At 34.2% G+C, this 20,151-nt stretch overlaps 1 protein-coding gene across 7 annotated transcripts in view; it reads left to right on the top strand.

Annotated features, from left to right (window-relative positions):
• The window catches only part of LEKR1 (leucine, glutamate and lysine rich 1), a 219,493-nt gene that overhangs the window by 72,678 nt on the left and 126,664 nt on the right, over positions 1–20,151 (top strand). For all 7 annotated transcript variants that reach the window (XR_008422539.1, XR_008422538.1, XR_008422537.1 and 4 more), the window contains 3 exons: positions 1,067–1,186; positions 6,138–6,313; positions 14,621–14,806. Coding sequence is in view for 2 of the 7 variants with exons in the window: in XM_019440299.2 (XP_019295844.2) it covers positions 1,067–1,186; positions 6,138–6,313; positions 14,621–14,806 (482 nt within the window). In the remaining 5 variants the exon portion in view is untranslated. The remainder of the gene's footprint in view (positions 1–1,066; positions 1,187–6,137; positions 6,314–14,620; positions 14,807–20,151) is intronic.

Here is a 20,151-nt window from a genome sequence, read left to right as displayed (position 1 = left end):
GTTCTTACTAGGATTGTGATAGAGACTGCTAGCTACCTACTATAACACCATTCTTCCTTCTCTGTTAGTAATAGAACTGTGGATATACCTGGAAGCTAATCTTTCCAATTAAAAGACTACGTTTCCCAGCTTTACTTACAGTAGGTACAGCCATGTGTCTAAGTTCAGCAGAAGTAGTTAGTGGTACTTCTAGGAAGTTTCCTTATAAGAGACAGAGTGAGTCATTATTCTCCTCTTGTTGCTAGTCTGGAATGGGAAAAGAATTGTTGCAGTTTCTGCCATTATCATGGTCAATGAAAATAAAAGACATATACCAAAGATAGTAGACCAGAGAGTTGGAAGTATCCTGGGGACCTGATGACTCTATAAAGCTATTACATCAGCATTAGATTGGCTAATAATACATTTGTTTTATGCGATATAATATACTCTTGTATATTTAAGCTGTCATATTCAGGTCTCAGTTATATGTAGCAGAATCAGATCTTAACTGTAATTTGTAATTTACTAGGTAATATCTATACTGAAATATTAAGGAATAATAATATAAGCATGTCATTTAGTAATATAGAAGTAAATACTAGAGGAATCAGGAAAAATGTTGAAAGTTGTTTTGGGCAGTGGGAATTGAGGTAAAAGAAAATGATTTCTGTTTTTTTTCTTACAACTCTTTTAGTAATATTTGACATTTGAAATTACATACACATATTACTTTAATAAAAATTAAATTGATGTTTTTAAGTTATATTTTAATTAGCAATTCAAGTAAAAAAATGTTTGTTGTAAAAATTTGAACAATACAAAAGATACAGAGAAAAAGTTTTGCCTCCCTTCAGTGCCCTTCCTTGCCTTTCCCCTGCCAATTGGTTCCACTCTCCTTCCCAGTGTTAATGGTGTTTGATTTGTGTCTCTCCATACTTTTTCTGTACATTCATTTAGCATATATAAAGATGCATAGTTTTTTAGAATTTATTTTTATTAAAAGTGTATTTAAATTTTAATTTAATAAAGCTCTCATGAAGGATTATTTAAACTTGTAATGGATGTTTTTTGTTTATATTTTTAGAATTTGGGATGTAAGTATGCAGTTAAAAAGTCAACAAAATGAATTTCAGAGAGTACAGAAAGAATTGAGTCATTTGCAACATGAATTAAATATTAAACAGAGACAATCACAAGCATTCAGGTAAGATTATCTTTAAAGAATTGAAAATCATGAAGATTGAAAAAGTACATTTAAAACTAACTTTATAAACATTCAAACACGTTTTAGTAATATAGTTTCTATATTCAGTGTGGTTGAAACAAAACAACTTTACTTATTTTCTTTTTAAATCATTATTTCAACTGAATAGTTTTACCAATAACATTTAAATCAGGCAAACACCTTGCTTTTATTTTGCAGTAACATTTAGAATGAAAGAATATTAGCTAATTCATTTCTCTCTTGATGAGTATTTCTTGGTGTATTTGATTCCCTGCCAGATAGTCCAGTGATACAAAAAGTCATAGAATAGGGTACATTTCTAAATGATAGTAATAGACCTTCTAAATTTAGAAATCTCCAACAAAAATGGTGTTAATTCTGCTTTTATATCATCTTTGGAGGGTTTATCATACCTGAAGGTAAAAACCCCAGTGTTCTACAGCAACAAGGAAGTTCATTTTTTTTTAAATAAAATTGGAATTGAATTATTGAGAATATCAGAAAAAAATGATTCTTTTCAAAACTGAGTAATTTAGCTGCTAGAAAAGGGAAATAGTTAAATGAGCATTACAAATAGACACGGATTCTGGGTGACTTAAAAAAAATATGTTGGATGAATATTTTGAATGTTAGGTTTCTTTCTTTTCTTTTCTTTTTCTTTTCCTTTTTTTCCAATCTACTAGTTGTTGCCAGAAACATTATTCTGTTAAAAATATTGCCTGGGTGGGGTGCCTGGGTGGTTCAGTCACATAAGTGTCCAACTCTTGATTTTGGCTCAGGTCATGATCTCATGATTCATGAGATCGAGCTCCACATTGGGCTCTGTGCTGACAGTGCGGAGTCTGCTTGGGATTCTCTCTCTCCTTCTCTCTCTGCACTTCCCTCTCTCTGCTCTCTCAGAAAGAAATAAATAAACTTAAAAGAAATTTCCTAGGCTAACAAGTTTTTAATATACTAGCTGGTGATCACCTGTTGGCCAAGTACCTTTCATAAATGCCTTGCACATAACTGATGCTCAATAAATAATTTTTGAATGAATGAAGGAGTCTACTCATAAAACAGATGATAGTTTTTATCATCAGAAATCCTTGCCCTTTCCTAGAAATCTGGTATTGATTGAACCAGCAGGTGATTTCAGTTCTCCACTTTGATCATCCCCACTGGTGTTCAAGCTTGGCTTTTCCAATAGCTTTGGCTCAGGTCTGCTAAGGAAGTCCCATTTGTTTCATCCATTAATGCCATCATGAGTGGTAGGATTGATTAAATTTTAAGGTTAGACCAGGACTAGGGGCACCTGGGTGGCTCAGTCGGTTAGGTGTCCAACTTGGGCCCAGGTCATGATCTTGTGGTCAGTTCATTTGAGCCCTTGTCCAGCTCTGTGCTGACAGCTCAGAGCCTGGAGCCTGCTTTGGATTCTGTGTCTCCCTCTCTCTCTCTGTCCCTCCCCTGCTTATGCTCTGTCTCTATCTTTCAAGAATAAATAAACATTTAAAAAAACATTAGACCGTGGGGTGCCTGGGTGGCTCAGTAAGTTAAGTGTCTGACTTCAGCTCACGTCATGATCTCACGGTCTGTGATTTTGAGCCCCGCATCAGGCTCTGTGCTGACAGCTCAGAGCCTGGAGCCTGCTTCAGGTCCTCTCTGACCCTTCCCTGCTCGTGCTCATGCTCGTGCTCTCTCTCAAAAATAAATAAACATTTAAAAAATTTTTAAAAAGTAGACCAGGACTAGCTTAAATAATTAATGCTGCTTCAGGATATTATGGATTGATATGGTCAATTTTCACTATTCACATTTTGCATGTGATTTGTAGCATTGTAAATTATTGAAAAAACTGAGGCATATTTGTACTATTTATTGTCTAGCAGAAGTAAGATGGTTTAATTGTAACTGATTAATATTCTTTCTTTTTCTAGTCTGGTTTCCTCTTTCTTTAATGTTTGTTTATTTTTGAGAGAGAGAGAGAGACAGAGAGACAGAGTGTGTGTGAGGGAGGGGAAGAGAGGGAGACACCGAATCTGAAGCAGGCTCCAGGCTCTGAGCTGTCAGCACAGAGCCCAATGCGGGGCTCAAACCCATAAACCATGAGATCATGACCTGAGCCGAAATTGGATGCTTAACCCATGGAGCCACCCAGGCACTGGTTTCCCCTCTCTTAAACTTCTGATGTTGCTATGCCATTGGAGTAGTCACAAGCATTTGTGGAATCTGAGTAAGGGAAAACTGAGTTGGGAATACACGATTATAACTGACATTTGGGAAAACATTGTAGAATGCTTCAATAATACAAGTAAGGATTGCAAACTAAAAATTTGGTTGTGTATGAATTTTTAAAAATTAATGGAATAAAAACAATAAATATCAATTTAAGCAATATAAACTATTCTAGCATAAAAAATTATAACTCTTTTTTCAGATTATATTACAAGTGAATTCATTAAGAGAAAGATATATTTTCAAAAAAAGCTCTTGGATTATGAAATAATCCATTCAATGAAATAGAGTAAATTATTTAAATACATTGGAGAAAGATTTAAATGTTTTGCCAATTTACAAAAGCTCCTAACATCACTGAATACAACATAAAAATCACACCACTTCAAGGACATTTAAGATAAACTGTTTTATGAGTTTCATCATTTCAAAGACAATTTAAGTCTAGTCATTTTCCAAGAAAACTTGAAATGCTCCAATTCTTATAATCATATAAGAAAACTAGATAAGTGTTTTTCCAAATTGGACAATGTGTAATATTTACACAGTGTTATCAATAATGAATCGTAAAGCTGAAAGAATATTTTGAAACTACCAATAATAAAAAACTAATGGCCATGTTAGATGAAAGGCTATATAATTTTTATATTCTCTCCACATAATGCATTATTATAAAATGGTTCTCATATGCAGAAGTGGTTGAAGAACATGTGGACAAAAATTACAAGCAAAAAAAATATTGTAGAGCCGTTACTATTAGCAAGTTACATTATTTTCATATATTTTGTGATATTGGTGGAATTTATCAACTTTACAATTTTCATTTGTAATGATTTTTCTCATTCTATAGATAAGCACACACTTTTAAACCTAATTTTGTGGACATTTTTGTGTTCCTTTTTCTTTTTTTTCCAAGAAAGTCTTCCTCTCACTCACCACTAATAGTATAAGATTTAGGCTCCACAAAGCATGGATCTGGTCTTGGCTAACAAGCTTGAATTTTCTATTTCTTGCCTTTCTCCCTAAAGAAGCACGTGAATCCACATCCAGTCTTTTTTCCTGTTAAATATCCTTCTATATCCTGACCCCTTTGTACATGGTTTATTCCCGGCAGCTGCCTTACACCAAAACCATTAGCCCCTTGACCTTGACTTAGTTCATAGCTCTGATCTCCCTTTCTTACCACCAGTTTCTGGTTCCACATTCAGACTTCTCATCCTCACTTTTGGCCCCCTTGATTTAGTGATCTATTTGGACTCTTTCTCTGCTTTTTGAAATTAGCATCTCTCTTAGCTCCTAGCTCTGCATGCTGTTTGAGGTATCCTCTGTGGCTTCTGGTCACTCAGGTGGACATTAGTTACCATATAGAATGTCATCACCCTTTTTCCTGGCAAAGGCTAATCTTTTAGCCTCTGGCCTGTATCTGGCCTTTCTAGGACTTTGCACAAGAAATTGACTGTATCTCTTGTCTGTGTTTTTAGCCTCTGACTGTGCTCGTATTGTTGCTCAGCTGTGTGCACATTCAGGTGTCTCCTTTCTCAACAAACCATTCTACTCTGCATTTTCCTCTTCCTCTCCTTGCTATTTAAGTCAAGGTTCTTGACTGCTAGTATCACTTCTGCTTTACTACTCTGTCCTTTCCTGCCTAATGCCTCTCTCTCAGATCTTCAGAGGCCTCCTTAATACCAGATACAGTGCACTCTGTTCAGCCTTTAACTGAGGCTTTAAACACTGACCACTATTTTTTGTTTACATTTCCTATTTCCTGAATTTCTGATATTATTCTTTTGGCTCCCTGGTCTTTTTTTGAGGGATTCTTTTCTGCTGTAGCCCTATAAATGTTAATGTTATCCAGTGTTTTATCCCCAGCATTTCTCACTTCTTCGGTCCTCCAACTGGGTGATCTATTATTTTTACTCATTCATTTATTTGTCAGTATTTAAGCATATACTATGTGATAGGTACTATGCTAGGTGCTTGGGAAACTGTGATGAATAAGACAGATATAGTCTCTGCATCATAGATCTAGTCTATTCAGGAAGATATATATTAACCAATTATACACTTGCATGGCTTCAGTCATTACTTACTTCCTTACTTACTTATTTATTTTGCTGATAACTTTCAGATCTTGTCTAATTATTGCGTAAATTATAGGCAGGACATCTGAAGTAATAAATCACTGAGATTGCAAAAAATGTGTGATTTCTTTGAACTGTGTCACTTGATGAAGCAAAAGCACTACATCATTCACTTTAAAAGGTATTCTTTATTATTACCTTGGGTTTTACACTGTCTGGAGAAGCATGGTATGTAGCAAGAATACTGTCTAAGATTCTGAGATTCCCATTTTGGTCTATGATTAAGTCACTGTGACCTAATTTTCTCCACTGTTTACTCTTGAATTAATTTAAAAGGTTAGTAGAATAAATATGTATGAAAAAATTAGCTCTATTTCTTTATAGTTAAAATAATATAATGAAAATGAGTTGGGCTGACCATACACTTCAGTGTTCCTGGGATATTCCTAGTTTATATCTGTCATCTCAGCAAAATACAGATATCACCTCCTTTTACTTTCAAAATGGTCTCCATTTAGACAGTAGATTATATGGTCATTTTCAAACCATTTTTCAAAGAAAGCCATTTTTTCAAAGAAATATTTGTTATTATGCTTGCTACTTTTAAAATCCTAATTTTTAAAACTATTTTACAGTCAAAGATTGGTGGAGTACAAATATTTGTGGAATAAGACTCTTTCATTACTTACTTTTACTAAAAGGGAGCTAACCAGTATTAAAAATGAAGTATATGACAATTTTCAAAACTGGACTTCACTGAAAGGAGAAGTTTTTCTACAAATTAAATCCATAAGTGAAACAGCCTTGACAGGTTTGTTATGTATATTTAGAATGTAATCATCTTTTTCCTTTTGGTATATCATACATAATAAGTAATGAAATAATGATATTTGATGTGATGGGACGTATGACTAACTTTTAAAATTATTGTTTGTTGGTAAACTAGGTGGCCATTATGACCTATTTGAACCCTGAAATTCAATAATTGTAGGCTGATCTGAAATTAACCATGACACATCTATCTAAAGCTGTGACCAGAAGTCTGTTTATTACTGTTAAGTGTGCCAATTTGACTTTTTAAACTTTTTTTTCTGTTAATGACTGAGTATCTCATGTTGAATCAGCCTTCCATAGATAACTGATAATTTCTAGACAAAGTAACTACCTAAAAACACCTGGAGAGTGACCAAAATCAAGCACATAGCAGAGAGAATGTCCAAAAATTGAAAAAAGGCATATTACTAAGTGAAAGAAGCCAGACTGAAAGGCTACATACTATATGATTCCAACTAAATGATATTCTGAAAAGGGCAAAACTATGGATATAGTAAAAAAAAAGTCTTTGTTTGCCGGGGGGCGAAGGGGGTGGGGAGAAGGATGAATAGATTGGGCACAAAGGATTTTTAAGGCAATCAAAATACTTTGTATGATACTAAAATGGTGGACACATGTCATTATACATTTGTCAAAGCTCAGAATGTAAGCACCAAGAGTGAATCCTAATATAAACTAAGGATTTGGGGGTGTTTGTGATGTGTGAGTGTAGGTTTATTGATTTTAAGAAATGTCTCACTCTGGTGTAGGATGTTGATGATGGGAGAGGCTATGCATGTGTGCAGGCAGAAGTTATATGGGAATCTCTGTACTTCCTGCTTAATTTTCCTATGAGCCTAAAACTGATATTTTTTAAAGCCTATTTTTTTTTAAGTAAAAGAAGAAAATGGCACTGGGTGAATTCCCTGGGGTTTTGTTTTTATTTTTGTTTGTTTAAGGCTAATAGGTTGAGGGCAGAGTATAGTGTGTTCTACGCAGGGAAGCTAAAACTCTGAAGAAATCTGTAGTCTTTTTGGCTTGAAGACTGGAGGACATAGATCAAGGCAGCCTCTGAGAAATAAGAGAATATCCCAGAAAAGAGATAATCAGCAAGGGAGAGTTCAGAGTTTGCATATAAGCTTTTTCCAAATCTCTGTCCTACTTCTACAATGCACGTGCACAGGGAAGACTTTAAACAGCCCACCAAAGGCCAAAATAACTGATATTTTAGCTGTCACCCAAGGATAGACATATTTTACAGTTTGAGTTCAGACAAGTTAGCTGCTTATTAAAATAAAACAATACCAAAAATCACTACCCTTTGGAGGAATATAACAGAATTCAAGGTCTCCTTAGCATAACATCCCCAATGTTCAAGATGCAATCCCCAATTCCTTGAACTGGGAAGAAACAGGAAAGCATGGATCATACTCAAGAGAACAGACAACAGAGACCAATGCTGAGTTGATCCAGATGATATAATTAACTAACCAGGATTTCAAATTAGCTGTTAACTATGTTCAATGACATAAAAGAAAATAAGCTAGTAATGAATGAAAAGAGATAGACTATCTCAGCAAGAAACTATTAAAAATTGGATAGTCAAGATTAGAAAAATATAGTATCTGAAATAAAAATTTACTGGATGGACTTCTATAGCATATTGTGATTATAGAAAAAAGAATCAGCGAACTTTATTCATTTTGAAGAAGAAAACTAAATAACATTGAAAAAAGATGAACAGAATCCCAGGACTCTAAAAGGATGTAAAAATGATGTATAATTCATAGAGCAACCACTAAAAAATAAATACAAAATGATAAAGCTACAGAGGTAATAAATAAACTAAAAAAATAACTCTTTTAAAAGTATCCAAACAATGGAGAATTACTATCATCTGTCTCTAAGATTTATTATGTAGTATGGCATATGGATCATCAATAGATACATGGAACAATAGCCTGGTAAATGATCCCTATTTGTATGATTATTTCACTTTTCACAAATGTGCCAAAACAATCAAATGGGAAACAAGAAAGTCTTTCAACAAATTGTGCTAGAACAGTAGAATACCCATATGGGAAAATATACCTTAAGTCCTACATTACATTGTACATGAAGCTAATTCAAGATAAATCATAGAACTAAATATAAAAGCTAAAACTATCAAAGAAGAAATAGAGGAAAATATCTTCATGAATTGGTAGTAAATGAAGTTTTCTTGGATGGAAAAAGACCCAAAAATTGATGTGTTAGACTATCAAAATTAAAAATTTCTGTTCATCAAGAGATGCTATTAAGAAAATGAATAGGTAAGCCACAGACAGAGAAAATATTTTTTAAAAAAACGTTTGAAAAACAAAGAATTGCTGCCTGGATTACATAAAGAGCACCAACAAGTCAGTAATGAAAGGACAAACAATCCAGTCAACAATGGCTAAAAGATTTGAGCAGACACTTTACAAGGAAACATATACAATTGACCAACACGACATGAAAAAGTACTGAACATTATTGGTCAAAAGGGAAATGCAAATGTCAACAGTACATACCCACTATACTTGTTAAAATGAAAAAGATTGACAACAGCAAATGTTAGGAAGAAAAGCAACTGGAATTCTTATGCAAATTGGTGAGAGTATAAAATGCTACAACCACTTTGAAAAAAGATCTGACAGTTGTTGTTGTTGTTGTTTAACAAAACTAAAGATACACCTACCCAATGACCCTGAAATTCTTCTTTGGTATTTATGTGCTCTCCCTGCCATGAAAACATATGTCCATACATATATCCTAAAGAAGTGTTCATTGTGTCAGGCTAGTACCCTTAAATAAGGGAGCAAAATTAATGCTCTTATAGTTTAAATATATTTATTAATATATAACTAATATATTAAATATATATAAAAATGTAGACCCATGTAAATATGCAGAACTGATTTTTGACAAGGGTGAGCAAGCAGTTCAATGGAAGAAGGATAGGCTAGCCTTTTTATTGTTGTTGTTTTTTAACAAACTGAAAATAATAATGGAGGCAATGGAGTGACTGGAGTAACTGGTTATCCATAGGCATAAAAATAAATAAAAAGAACCTTGACCAAAACCTTGCACCTTATGCAAAAATTAATTCATAATGGATCATAGACCTAAATTGAAAATAGAAAACTAGAAAATCTTTGGGACTTAGGATTCTCAGACTTGAACTAAAAGCATGATACATAAAAGGAAAACTTGATAAATAAGAACCTCAACAAAATTAAGAACTTTTATTCTGTGAAAGACCCTGTTAAGAGGATGAAAAGACAAATTACAGCTTAGGAGAAAGTATTTGTGGACCACACAAAGGACTTTTATCTGGAATAGATGAAAAACTCTCAAGACTCTTCATTTTAAATAAACAGTTTAATTAGGAAATGGGCAAAATATGTGAGCAAAAATTTCACCATAGAGGTTATGCAGATGGAATAATAAAGCATATGAAAAATTGTTCAACATTACCCAATTAGGGAAATGCAAATTATAACAGTAATGAAATACTACTACACATCTATTAGAATGTCTAAAATTGTAAAGATTTCCTAGAGACATAATTTTAAGTCCATATGATTAAGCTAATAGGACTAAGAACAACAGAAAAATCTTATTAAGATAAAGAAATTATGTAAGATTAATACTAATAATTGTATTTACATTAGCTAGCATTATATGATACTTATTCTAACGGCTAAAAAAAGCTGTATTAGCTATAAACTTTGACAATATTATAAACATTTTAAATGACAAATACTTTTTTAATACCAGCTTTTATTTATGATCTATGTGGATATATTCTTAGGGTGTGAGTTGATTCTGCATGACACAGTTCTTCAATTGAAAAGTTGATATAAAGGGCTCCTGGGTGGCTCAGTCGGTTAACTGTCTGACTTTGGCTCAGGTCATGATCTCACAGTCTGTGAGTTCAAGCCCTGCATTGGGCTCTGTGCTGACATCTCAGAGCCTGGAGCCTGCTTTGGATTTTCTCTCCTTCTCTGTCTGCTCCTCCCCACTTGTGCTCTCTCTGTTTCTCAAAAATAATGAAATAAATGAAAATGAAATGAAAATAAATGAAATGAAAATAAATGGAAAAAAAAGTTAAACTAGAAAAGTTGATATAAAAAGAACAATGGAAACATTTTTATAAGAAGTAAGACAAACCCTAATTCCTTTATCCTAACATAGTTGTTTTCATTTTCCCATTTTATCTTCTAGTCCAACACATGCTCATCTATTTTTTTACATATTTATAATCACAATGTAAATGCCAGTAAATGTTCTAAAATATGTTATTGGCTGAATTATGTCACTGCACCCCCCTATTCATATGTTAAAGTTCCAATCCCCAGCACCTCAGAATATATCTGTATTTGGAGTGAGGGTTCTTTTTTTTAAATTTTTTTTTATTGAGAAAATTTTATTATTTTATTATTATTGAGAGACAGAGCGAGACAGAGCATGAGCATGGGAGGGGCAGACAGAAGAGGAGACACAGAATTTGAAGCAGGCTCCAGGCTCTGAGCTATCGGCACAGAGCCTGACATGGGGCTCGAACCCACCAACTGTGAGATCATGACCTGAGCCGAAGTTGGACTCCCAACCGACTGAGCCACCTAGGCGCCCCTAGGGTTCTTAAAGAAATACATTTAAATGGGTGGGCTCTAATCTAATATGATTGGTGTTCCTTATAAAAACAGAGGAAACAAACATACAGAAGAAAGAGTCTTGAAGACACAGGAAGAAGATGGCCTTTTATAAGCCAAGTAGAGAGGCCTGGAACAGATCTGTCCTTCATGGCCCTTGAAAGAAACCAACCTAGCTGATACCTTAATCTCAGACTTCTTAGCCTCCAGAATTGTGAAAAAATCAATCTCTGTCCCTTAAGCTACCCGGTCTCTGCTACTTTGTTACAGCAGCCCTAGCAAACTCATAAATATAGTGAACCCCATACAAATTCACGACATTATTTGAGATACTTTAAAAGTTTTGCACATTAAAATTTAGGCTTAAAATCAAAGTCCAGAACAGAAACAACATTCCTAGAAAAGGCTTTGCTTAATATTTTCTTGCTGACAAGTATGTTGATTATTGAATAGCGGATATGAGTAAAATATTTCCTACCCCTCTAATGAGTGGCTATCTCTTTATATAATCAATGTTTTTAAGCTCAAATATTCATAGATTAGGGTTTTTTTTTCTTGTATTACTTTTAAAAAAATTTTTTTGAGGTTTATTTATTTTTTGATAGAGAGAGAGACAGAGTGCAAGGGGGGAGGGGCAGAGAGGGAGACACAGAACCCAAAGCAGACTCCAGGCTCTGAGCTGTCAGCACAGAGCCCAATGCGGGGCTCGAACTCAGTCTGTGAGATCATGACCTGAGCTGAAGTCGGACGCTCAACCGACTAAACCACCCAGGCACCCATTTTTTTTTTTAAGTTTTTTTGAGGTTTATTTATTTTTTGAGAGAGAGAGCTAGCATAGATTAGGTTTTATTAAAGTAGAGCATACCTATTTTAATAAGAGAAATTTCAGGAAAAAATATTTTTACCAAGGTAGATTATTTTAAGTGTAGAATCATTTGTTTCCACTCTCAAAATAACTATTGGATAGCTCCTGAATTTTTAAAATTCAAGTTCCAAATTAGGCTTGGAAATGTAGTCCACACATTTTCATAAAATTGAAGAAATTAGGGATGAAATAGGCCTATTTTCTCATCCTATTAAAAATGTTAGCTGCTTGTTTTTACTACCTTACCTAGCCTGACATTAAAGAATTTGTGACTCAAAATGCTTGCCTCTGAAGTAAAGGGCAAGATAAGACAAAAAATATTCAGGATACTGTATTCAACTAGTATATCAGAAACTATTTAGAAGTTTTGCTCAATAAAGCCTTTACTCATTTGGTAGGTATGTATTGAGCTCCTGTTATTTCTAGGACATCATGGTAAAAATTGTGGGTGGAATAAAAAATGACTAATATATGATCTCTGGCCTAAGTAACTTACAGTCCAATAATAGATCACATGTATACATATTATCAGTGCAGTAAAAATGGTGTAAATTGGTATGAGTTCTAGGAAGATCCAGGTCACTTCCAGATTGGGTCAGAAAAGATTGCCAGGCCATGGTAGCATATGAGCAATAGCAAGCCAAATGAATGAAGTTAGAAGGATCTTCTTCATAGGGGGTGCTGAGATAAGGGAAACCAAGGTGGGTACAACAACCAGAATAGGTTAACATGGTGGAAATCATAACTTCTGAACTCCAAATTGGAACACGTGACTGAAAGATATGATGCTGTAGAATGATGAAGGTAGGACCCAATATTTGACATCAGGATTGCCGTAGGTACAGGGAATGTGTCACTTGTCGAGGGTGAGTTAATTCCCCTTCATTGAGTTTTAGTCTTCTAATTTCACATTAGAAATATAGCTCCTATTAGTTTGGAAATCTTGCTGTACTTTTCCATGTATTAGAATATATTTCACAACTGAATTTGTATTGCAGATTCTTATTCTTCTAATGTCAGATAGAAAGTCATGTTGACATGAGTAGTTATTTTAGAGACAGATAGTAGTGTACGCTTACAGAGTCATCCTGCTAACCTAAGCAGCATCATTCTGGCAAATGAAAAATAGGTGACAGCATGTGTGGATTCCTCTGCACTGTCATTCTGACTTAAACACAGATATGATTAGGATATGATACAGTTTATTCAGCAGAAGGAGCCACCTTTATGGATACAGAAATACTAGAGAAAAATTGGGCCTAAAGAAAAACTGCAACCTCCATATTTTTTAAACTCTATTCTTTTAAAATTTTACACACTAGTGTGTTAGCAGTTTTCTTTACACAAATGGGTGCATATCCGTAAGTATTTAGAAGCACATAGTTATTCTTAGGAAAAATATTCCCATTTAAGTAATTGTTTGAATATAGTAGAACCTCACTTACTTGGTCCCTGCCAATTTATTTCTCCAGGTTTTCCATTTTGAGCAACAATTAGAAGTGAAGTAGGTGGCAGACTCCTTGTGGACACCCCTAAATCTGTCTTAACGGTCACATTTTCTTTCGGACATACTCATCACCCACAGAAAGACATTTTACTTTCTCTCCTTGGACCACATTCCTAATTCTATTCTTCACCATCCTTTAAGGCATGTTCTCTTCTCTGTGCTCTGTCTAGCCAACACTTCTCCTTTAACCACTTACCAGCCCTATTGCCTCTGATGCCATGTCTGTCTTCTGGCTCTTTGCTTCAGGTCTTCACTAGCCTATCTGGTGCTGTGGTGCCCCCAAGACCAAGCCAGTCTCTTCTGATCCCCAATCACATGCTACACCTGTCACATGGCCCAGGATAAGCTAAACAAGAAAGGGGATGCCAAGTGAACGATCTGGAAAAGCAGACTGTCCAGATTTTCACATAGATCACCTCCTCATCAATTCAAATTAATTGCGGTTGTACAAATTTTATAGTATTTTATCATTATTGTGTGTGTATTTTTATATTTTAGTGGTGGTTTAAGACAGTGCTGAAGAGACTGCTTAAGGGAGAGCTTGATGATTATTCTGAAGGATAATATGTTCCATGCATTTCTCACAAAATTATATAAAATTAGCACATTTAAATCTACATAATGCTGTGAAGGCATATTTTTATTAAACTTAATCTAAGTAGATAGAATAATGACAAGTGATTGCTATGATAAAATTCTGGTCTCATTTTGAGTGGACAAAGTATTATTAGAATCATTAAGCTCTATTAACTAATACTTTCTGCCCATAAATTTATTAGTTTTAGACACTGAATCCTTTTATTCCTCTCCACCCCTACTGTCTTTATTCATAATTTGTATAGAATGTACCCTAATTACTCTCCTAGAAATGCCACCCAACCAGTTCACGCTAGCACATTTAAATGTACTTTTCTGAATCATGTTGCCAAGAAAACAATTTAATTTCAATAAAACTCAGAACATTATGCAGATATTGTGTTATTCATTTATGTGGGCATTTAAAAAGCAAGATGGATTGCCATTTAATACAATTTAAAGGCTAACCTACTAAAACTTTTCATGCATCATTTAGCAATGCAATCCTTCTTTTTTCAGAATAACTACTAAATTTAAATTTTTTGGTTAGGTGTCATTCTACTGACAGAAAAGTTATCTTGACTTTCAACTATTGATTTTCTAGAAGAAAATAATCATTCTACAGGGAAATGATTTATGATTCAATTTTGTCTATTTGCAAACTTTGACTTTTCTATACAGAAATAGAAATACTAAAGAAAAGTTTGACAGTGTCCCAGAGAAATAAGATGTGCCTTGAAGAGGAAATGAAAAATCTGAAATTGTTGTCAGATGCAGCCATACTGAGGTCTCAGCAGATTCAGACATCCAAACAACAGGAAGTAAACTTACAAACCAGATGCCATGACTTGGAAAGAGAAGTACTAGGTAAAAGAGAATGATTTTATTTGCTGTTGTTAGCAACTGGCCATAACAAAGAAGTATTTACATTTTTATTTCTTTTATAATCACAACAAAATCTTGTTTTAATTAGTGTTGCAAATACGGCTAATTACTAGTAACTAAGTCAATAACTGTGTCTGTGATCAATATTTACTATCATCCCTTCTGATTCTGCCATTGAGAGTGAATGCCATTCACACTTAAGTGAATATATTCCTTCATTTTCCCAAGGAAAAATTAAAAACTGTGTTTGGTGGGGCGCCTGGGTGGCTCAGTCGGTTAAGCGTCAGACTTCGGCTCAGGTCATGATCTCGTGGTCGGTGGGTTCGAGCCCTGCGTCGGCTCTGTGCTGACAGAGCCTATTTCAGATTCTGTGTCTCCCTCTTTCTCTGACCCTCCCCGGTTCATGCTCTCTCTCTCTGTCTCAAAAATAAATAAATGTTAAAAAAAAATTTAAAAAAAACCCTGTGTTTGGGGCACTATGGGCAAAGGTTTTAAATTTCTACCTCAGAGGAATGAGTGTCTTGGCACTAAGACTATGGAATTTGTACTTTTCCCTAAAGGCAGTAGGAATCCTTGAAAATTCGTAATCAATTTTCATTCAAGGAGAATGCTATAATACAAGCAGTGTTTTAGCAAAATTAAGTTATTACAATGATTGGGGGTGTTCCAAATAATCAAGAAATTGGAGCTAGGTAGCCATTTAAAAAATATCTTTGCTGATAACCCAGGCCCTAGACTAACTGTAACAAACTGAAGTAGGAAGGGAACTACATTTTTTGGGTCCTAATATGCACTGTATGTAAATTACTTCTGTCAATTGCCACAGGGATCATGAAAAACAGGTATAATTATCCCATCTTGCAGAGAAGAGAATCAAAGCCTAGAAAGGTAACAAGCCTGTTTTCACATAGCTGGTAAATGGTAGGGAGTGAAAGAGTTCAGATTCCAAGACTCGTGCTCATCGCACTGTGTCTCCTTGGTCATCTCCGTGGCCACAATGGGAAAACCAAGATAGAATCAAGACTGAGCAGACTACCCAGGATTAGAGAGGTGGACATCTGGCTAAGTAGACAGGGAGAGAAGGAAGTCACAGAGGACTCTGAACCTCATTTCTTGAGAGTATTTAATGATGGGAGCACACCACAGACTAGGAAATCTGGAGAGAAAGTGGTGCTGGAATGGAAAATAAGGACTCGTTACGTGAAGTTGGAGCAGATATCAAATATTTTAATTTTCCCTTCTGTGAATTACCTATTTATAGATTTTGCCAATTTTCTATTGCATTATTGGAATTTTCCTTGATAATTTTTAAGAGCAGTTTGTATAATGTAGTAATTATAATCTATATTCGGTTTTTTTCTAATGTATAATTTGTTGACTTTTTATGGTAAATTTTACTACCAAAATTTTTCATTTTGATGTGATCAAATGATATGTCTTGTATTGTTTTTGGTTAGTTTTGGTTAAAACATTCTTAAATTGTACAGATAGTCTCTTGAGGTTTTTTTTTACATTTAAGTCATTAATCCATGTAAGATTTATTTTTTATATGGTATGAGATATGGGGGATTAGTTTTATTCTTTCCAAATGGATAACCAGTTGTATCAGTATTGTATATTAAATAATCCATCCTTTTACACTGAATAGAACTATTTGTCATATGTTAAAATTTTATATATGTTAGCATTGATTACTGTGTTCTCTTTTGTTCCACAAATTTATTTGATATACCATTCATACATATTCATTTGAATATAGTGACTTAATAGCATAATCTCACAGCTGGTAAATCCTTTCTCTTTCTACTGTTCTTACTTTTCAAATATATACGTGGAGGAGTTGTCTTCAATTTGAATTTTTTAAGATCCTGTATTTACTTCTAATCCAAAGACTAATTGATACTTAGTAAAGTTTTTCTCCTCCAGTCTTTATTCTTTTCTTACATATTTATATTTACAAGAAGTTATTCTTCCACATGAAGTTAAGGTAATTTCATTTAATTCTAATCCCAACAGAGATTCTAGCTGGAATTGCATTGTATTTACATACTAAATTTTGGAGAATTGGCGTTTTTAGTGATATTAAGTCTCAATATTGTAAAAGTCTTCTCATTCAAGAATATAGTATGTCCTTTCATTTCTTTAAACTTTTTCTGTTTTTAATTATGATTTCTTAGTTTTATTTGGCTATATTACTTTTTCCTTCTTGTTAAATTGATGACTGTCATGTTTTTGCATCTACTATAAGTGGACTTTTTTCACTATTTCAGTCTCTTGGTATTTTGTTTTTGTTTTTGTTTTGGTGCCAAAACGTGCTTTTATTATAGCACAGAGACAGGACAAGTAGGCAGAAAGAGTTGCACTGGGATTATGAGGAGTAACTGGTTATATACTTTTTAGTTAGTGGGGGTTAGGGATAAGGTAAGTCTCTAAGGAATTTGAGCATCTTGTGGGGCTGTTGTTAAGATAAGGTTGCTTTTAGTCTTTAATGAAACATCAACAGTAAAGTAGCCATGAGTTCCTTGAGGAATGTCACACTCTGCATGTCTCAGGAATTTATAAATGGGGGGTTGCAAGTTGTAAAGAGATGATTTTAGCCCCATTTCTCTTACCTTTGTTCTCTTCATCATTTACCCCCTGAATTACTTGACCTTTAAATCTTTAAGGTTGCTGAGGGTGGAAGGTCTTATCTTCTGTAACTTTTTGCTGCTGAATAGGGGCATTGGTCATTTGGGGTTATAGGAATTGTTAAAAGCAGAGGCAGCCAAATCCAAGGTAGACAACATATATGAATCTCCTTGAGTAGAAAGGATTATCTGTCCACTTGGAAGTTATGCCACTGAGGGAGTCTGGGCACCAGATGGAGAGACATTTAAAAGACAGCAAAACATGATTGAAATTATTATGAGAAAAAGAAGCCCAATAAAGAGACCTTTGATAGTTGACCAAAATCCTCCAGTTCAGGAGTTTAACCAATTATTAAAGGAGAGGGAGAGATTGTTTAAAGTGGCAATTTGAGGGGCACCTGGGTGGCTCAGTCGGTTGGGCATCTGGCTTTGGCTCAGGTAGTGATCTCACGGTTCATGGGTTTAAGCTTCGCGTTGGGCTGTGTGCTGACAGCTCGGGGCTTGGAGTCTACTTCGGATTCTGTGTTTTACTCTCTCTCCACCCTTCCCTCTCTCTCTTTCTCAAAAAATAAATAAAACATTGGGGCGCTTGGGTGGTTCAGTCGATTAGGTTGCCGACTTCAGCTCAGGTCATGATCTATAGGCCTGTGAGTTCGAGCCCCACATCAGGCTCTGTGCTGGCAGCTGGGAGCCTGGAGTTGGCTTCGAATTCTGTGACTCCCTAGCTCTCTGCCCCTCCCCTGCGCTGTCTCTCTCTCTCAAAAGTAAACATTTAAAAAAATTTTTTAAATAAAACATTAAAAAAATTTTAAGAAGTGCCAATTTGAGCACAATTAGCAATCCTGTTACATTTTAGTGATAATCTGGAATATATATATAGCATTCAGTGTTTATGATGGCACATGTTCCACCCATGCTGCAGTTAAAACATCTAATACCGTTTTATTTTGTAGAACTGCTTTATGAATGAGTTATTTCAGTGTTTAATATTGTAATGCTATTTGAGAGTCACATAAGGCCTTAATCGTGTAGCAGGTGGTGTTAGCCATGATATAGACTCTGTTTTGTTTAGCAAGCAATCAGGTAATTAATAAGAGACACTTCTACAGAAACAAAAGAAAAATATAGGTTAATGGTTGGAGCAAATTACAAACCCAGTGTCTGGGTCTTGAGTGCTCCTAGTGAAAGATTTTCAGATGTCAGGCTTGAAGCATTCTCATATGGTGTGGGAACAGGCAGCAGGAATCAGATGAGTTTTTCTGGTTTGTAATTTAAGTGTCTCTGGTGATCATTTTGACCCATAGAGCAGGCACAAAGATTGTCTATACACAAGTTTTGTGGCAATTTCTCTAAAGCTGAATTCAAGTTGTCCAGCATCAGTTTTCAGTGTTTTAGGAAAAAGGACAGTTTTAGTTAAAAGAATGGAAGAAAATTGAAATCTTCATATTTGTTGATAGAATAAGGAAAGGTTATTGATTTTTGTGTATTTGCCTTATATCCATCAACTTTATAAAATCCTCATATTAATTCTGGTAGTTTTTTTGCTAGTATCTCTTGGATTATCTAGTTCTACAATTGTATCACCTGCTCAATACCCCCCCAAAAAGAGTTCATCTATTTTTTTCCAGTGTTTATATCTGTTATTTTATTTTCTTATCTTGTTAATATCTTATGAAATTCATTTGAACCCCTCAGACTTTGTTAAATAATAATGACACTGAACATCCATATCTACTTATTGATTTTAATTGCAATTATTTGGTGCTTTGCCACTTGGAATTATGTTTGATGTTTTTAGTAAATATTTATTTTTAATTAACTATTTTACTTGTATTCCAATTTTAGTTAGATGTTTTAAATGAAATGCTGTTGGATTTTGTTAAGTGCCTCTCAGCATCTATTGATATAATAGTGTTTTTTCCCCTTTCACCAACTGGTAAAATGGACTAGTATTATTGAATTTCTTGATGTTGAAGTGTCTTTGCTTTCATGGAATAAGCCATGCATCATTTACTTTTTGAATATATCATTTGCTACATGTATATATTTTATTTGTAAATTTTGTGCATATATATTAATAAATGAGATTGGTTTATAAGGTTTTTTTTTTTACTAGCAAGTACTAATTTTATCAGAGCTTTGCATTAAAATTAAGTGAACATCATAAATAAACAGGTTTAATCACATGAATTATCTGTTTTTTAAAGTTAGATAAAACTTGACCTGAACCACATATCATTAGGTAAAATTCAGTTATGAACTCCTTTGATTTCAGTACATCTTTGAATGGTATTTAGTATTTTCAGAGTTGTCTGTGGTAATTGACTATTTGAATATTCAGCTCTTCTCACATCAGTTTTGATTCTTTATATTTGGATGGTAAATTATTCAATTCTCTCTAAGATTTCAAATTTATACCCATAATATGGAATGCAATACTCTTATTTTAAAATATTCCCTCTGTCTGTGATTAGGCCTGATATCTGATTTTTAATCTTGTCTATTTTTCGTTTATCTTTTATTATTTATCAGGCTTGCAAGGCCTTCATTTTTTAGTCTTTTCAAAGAACTAGCCTTTGTATTTTTTATGCTATTACTTTTATTTTCTATAACATTACTTCCCATCTCTATATTTATTAATTTCCTATTCCTAGTTTCTTTTTATTTTTTGTTTTTATTTTTCAGACTTCTGAAGGGAAT

The sequence above is a fragment of the Panthera pardus genome, unplaced genomic scaffold, assembly GCF_024362965.1.
Source record: "Panthera pardus isolate Hobbes unplaced genomic scaffold, ASM2436296v1 HiC_scaffold_16, whole genome shotgun sequence".
NCBI lineage: Eukaryota > Metazoa > Chordata > Mammalia > Carnivora > Felidae > Panthera > Panthera pardus.
The sequence above is the reverse complement of the archived record's forward strand: the minus strand, read 5'-3'. Positions and strand labels throughout refer to the sequence as shown.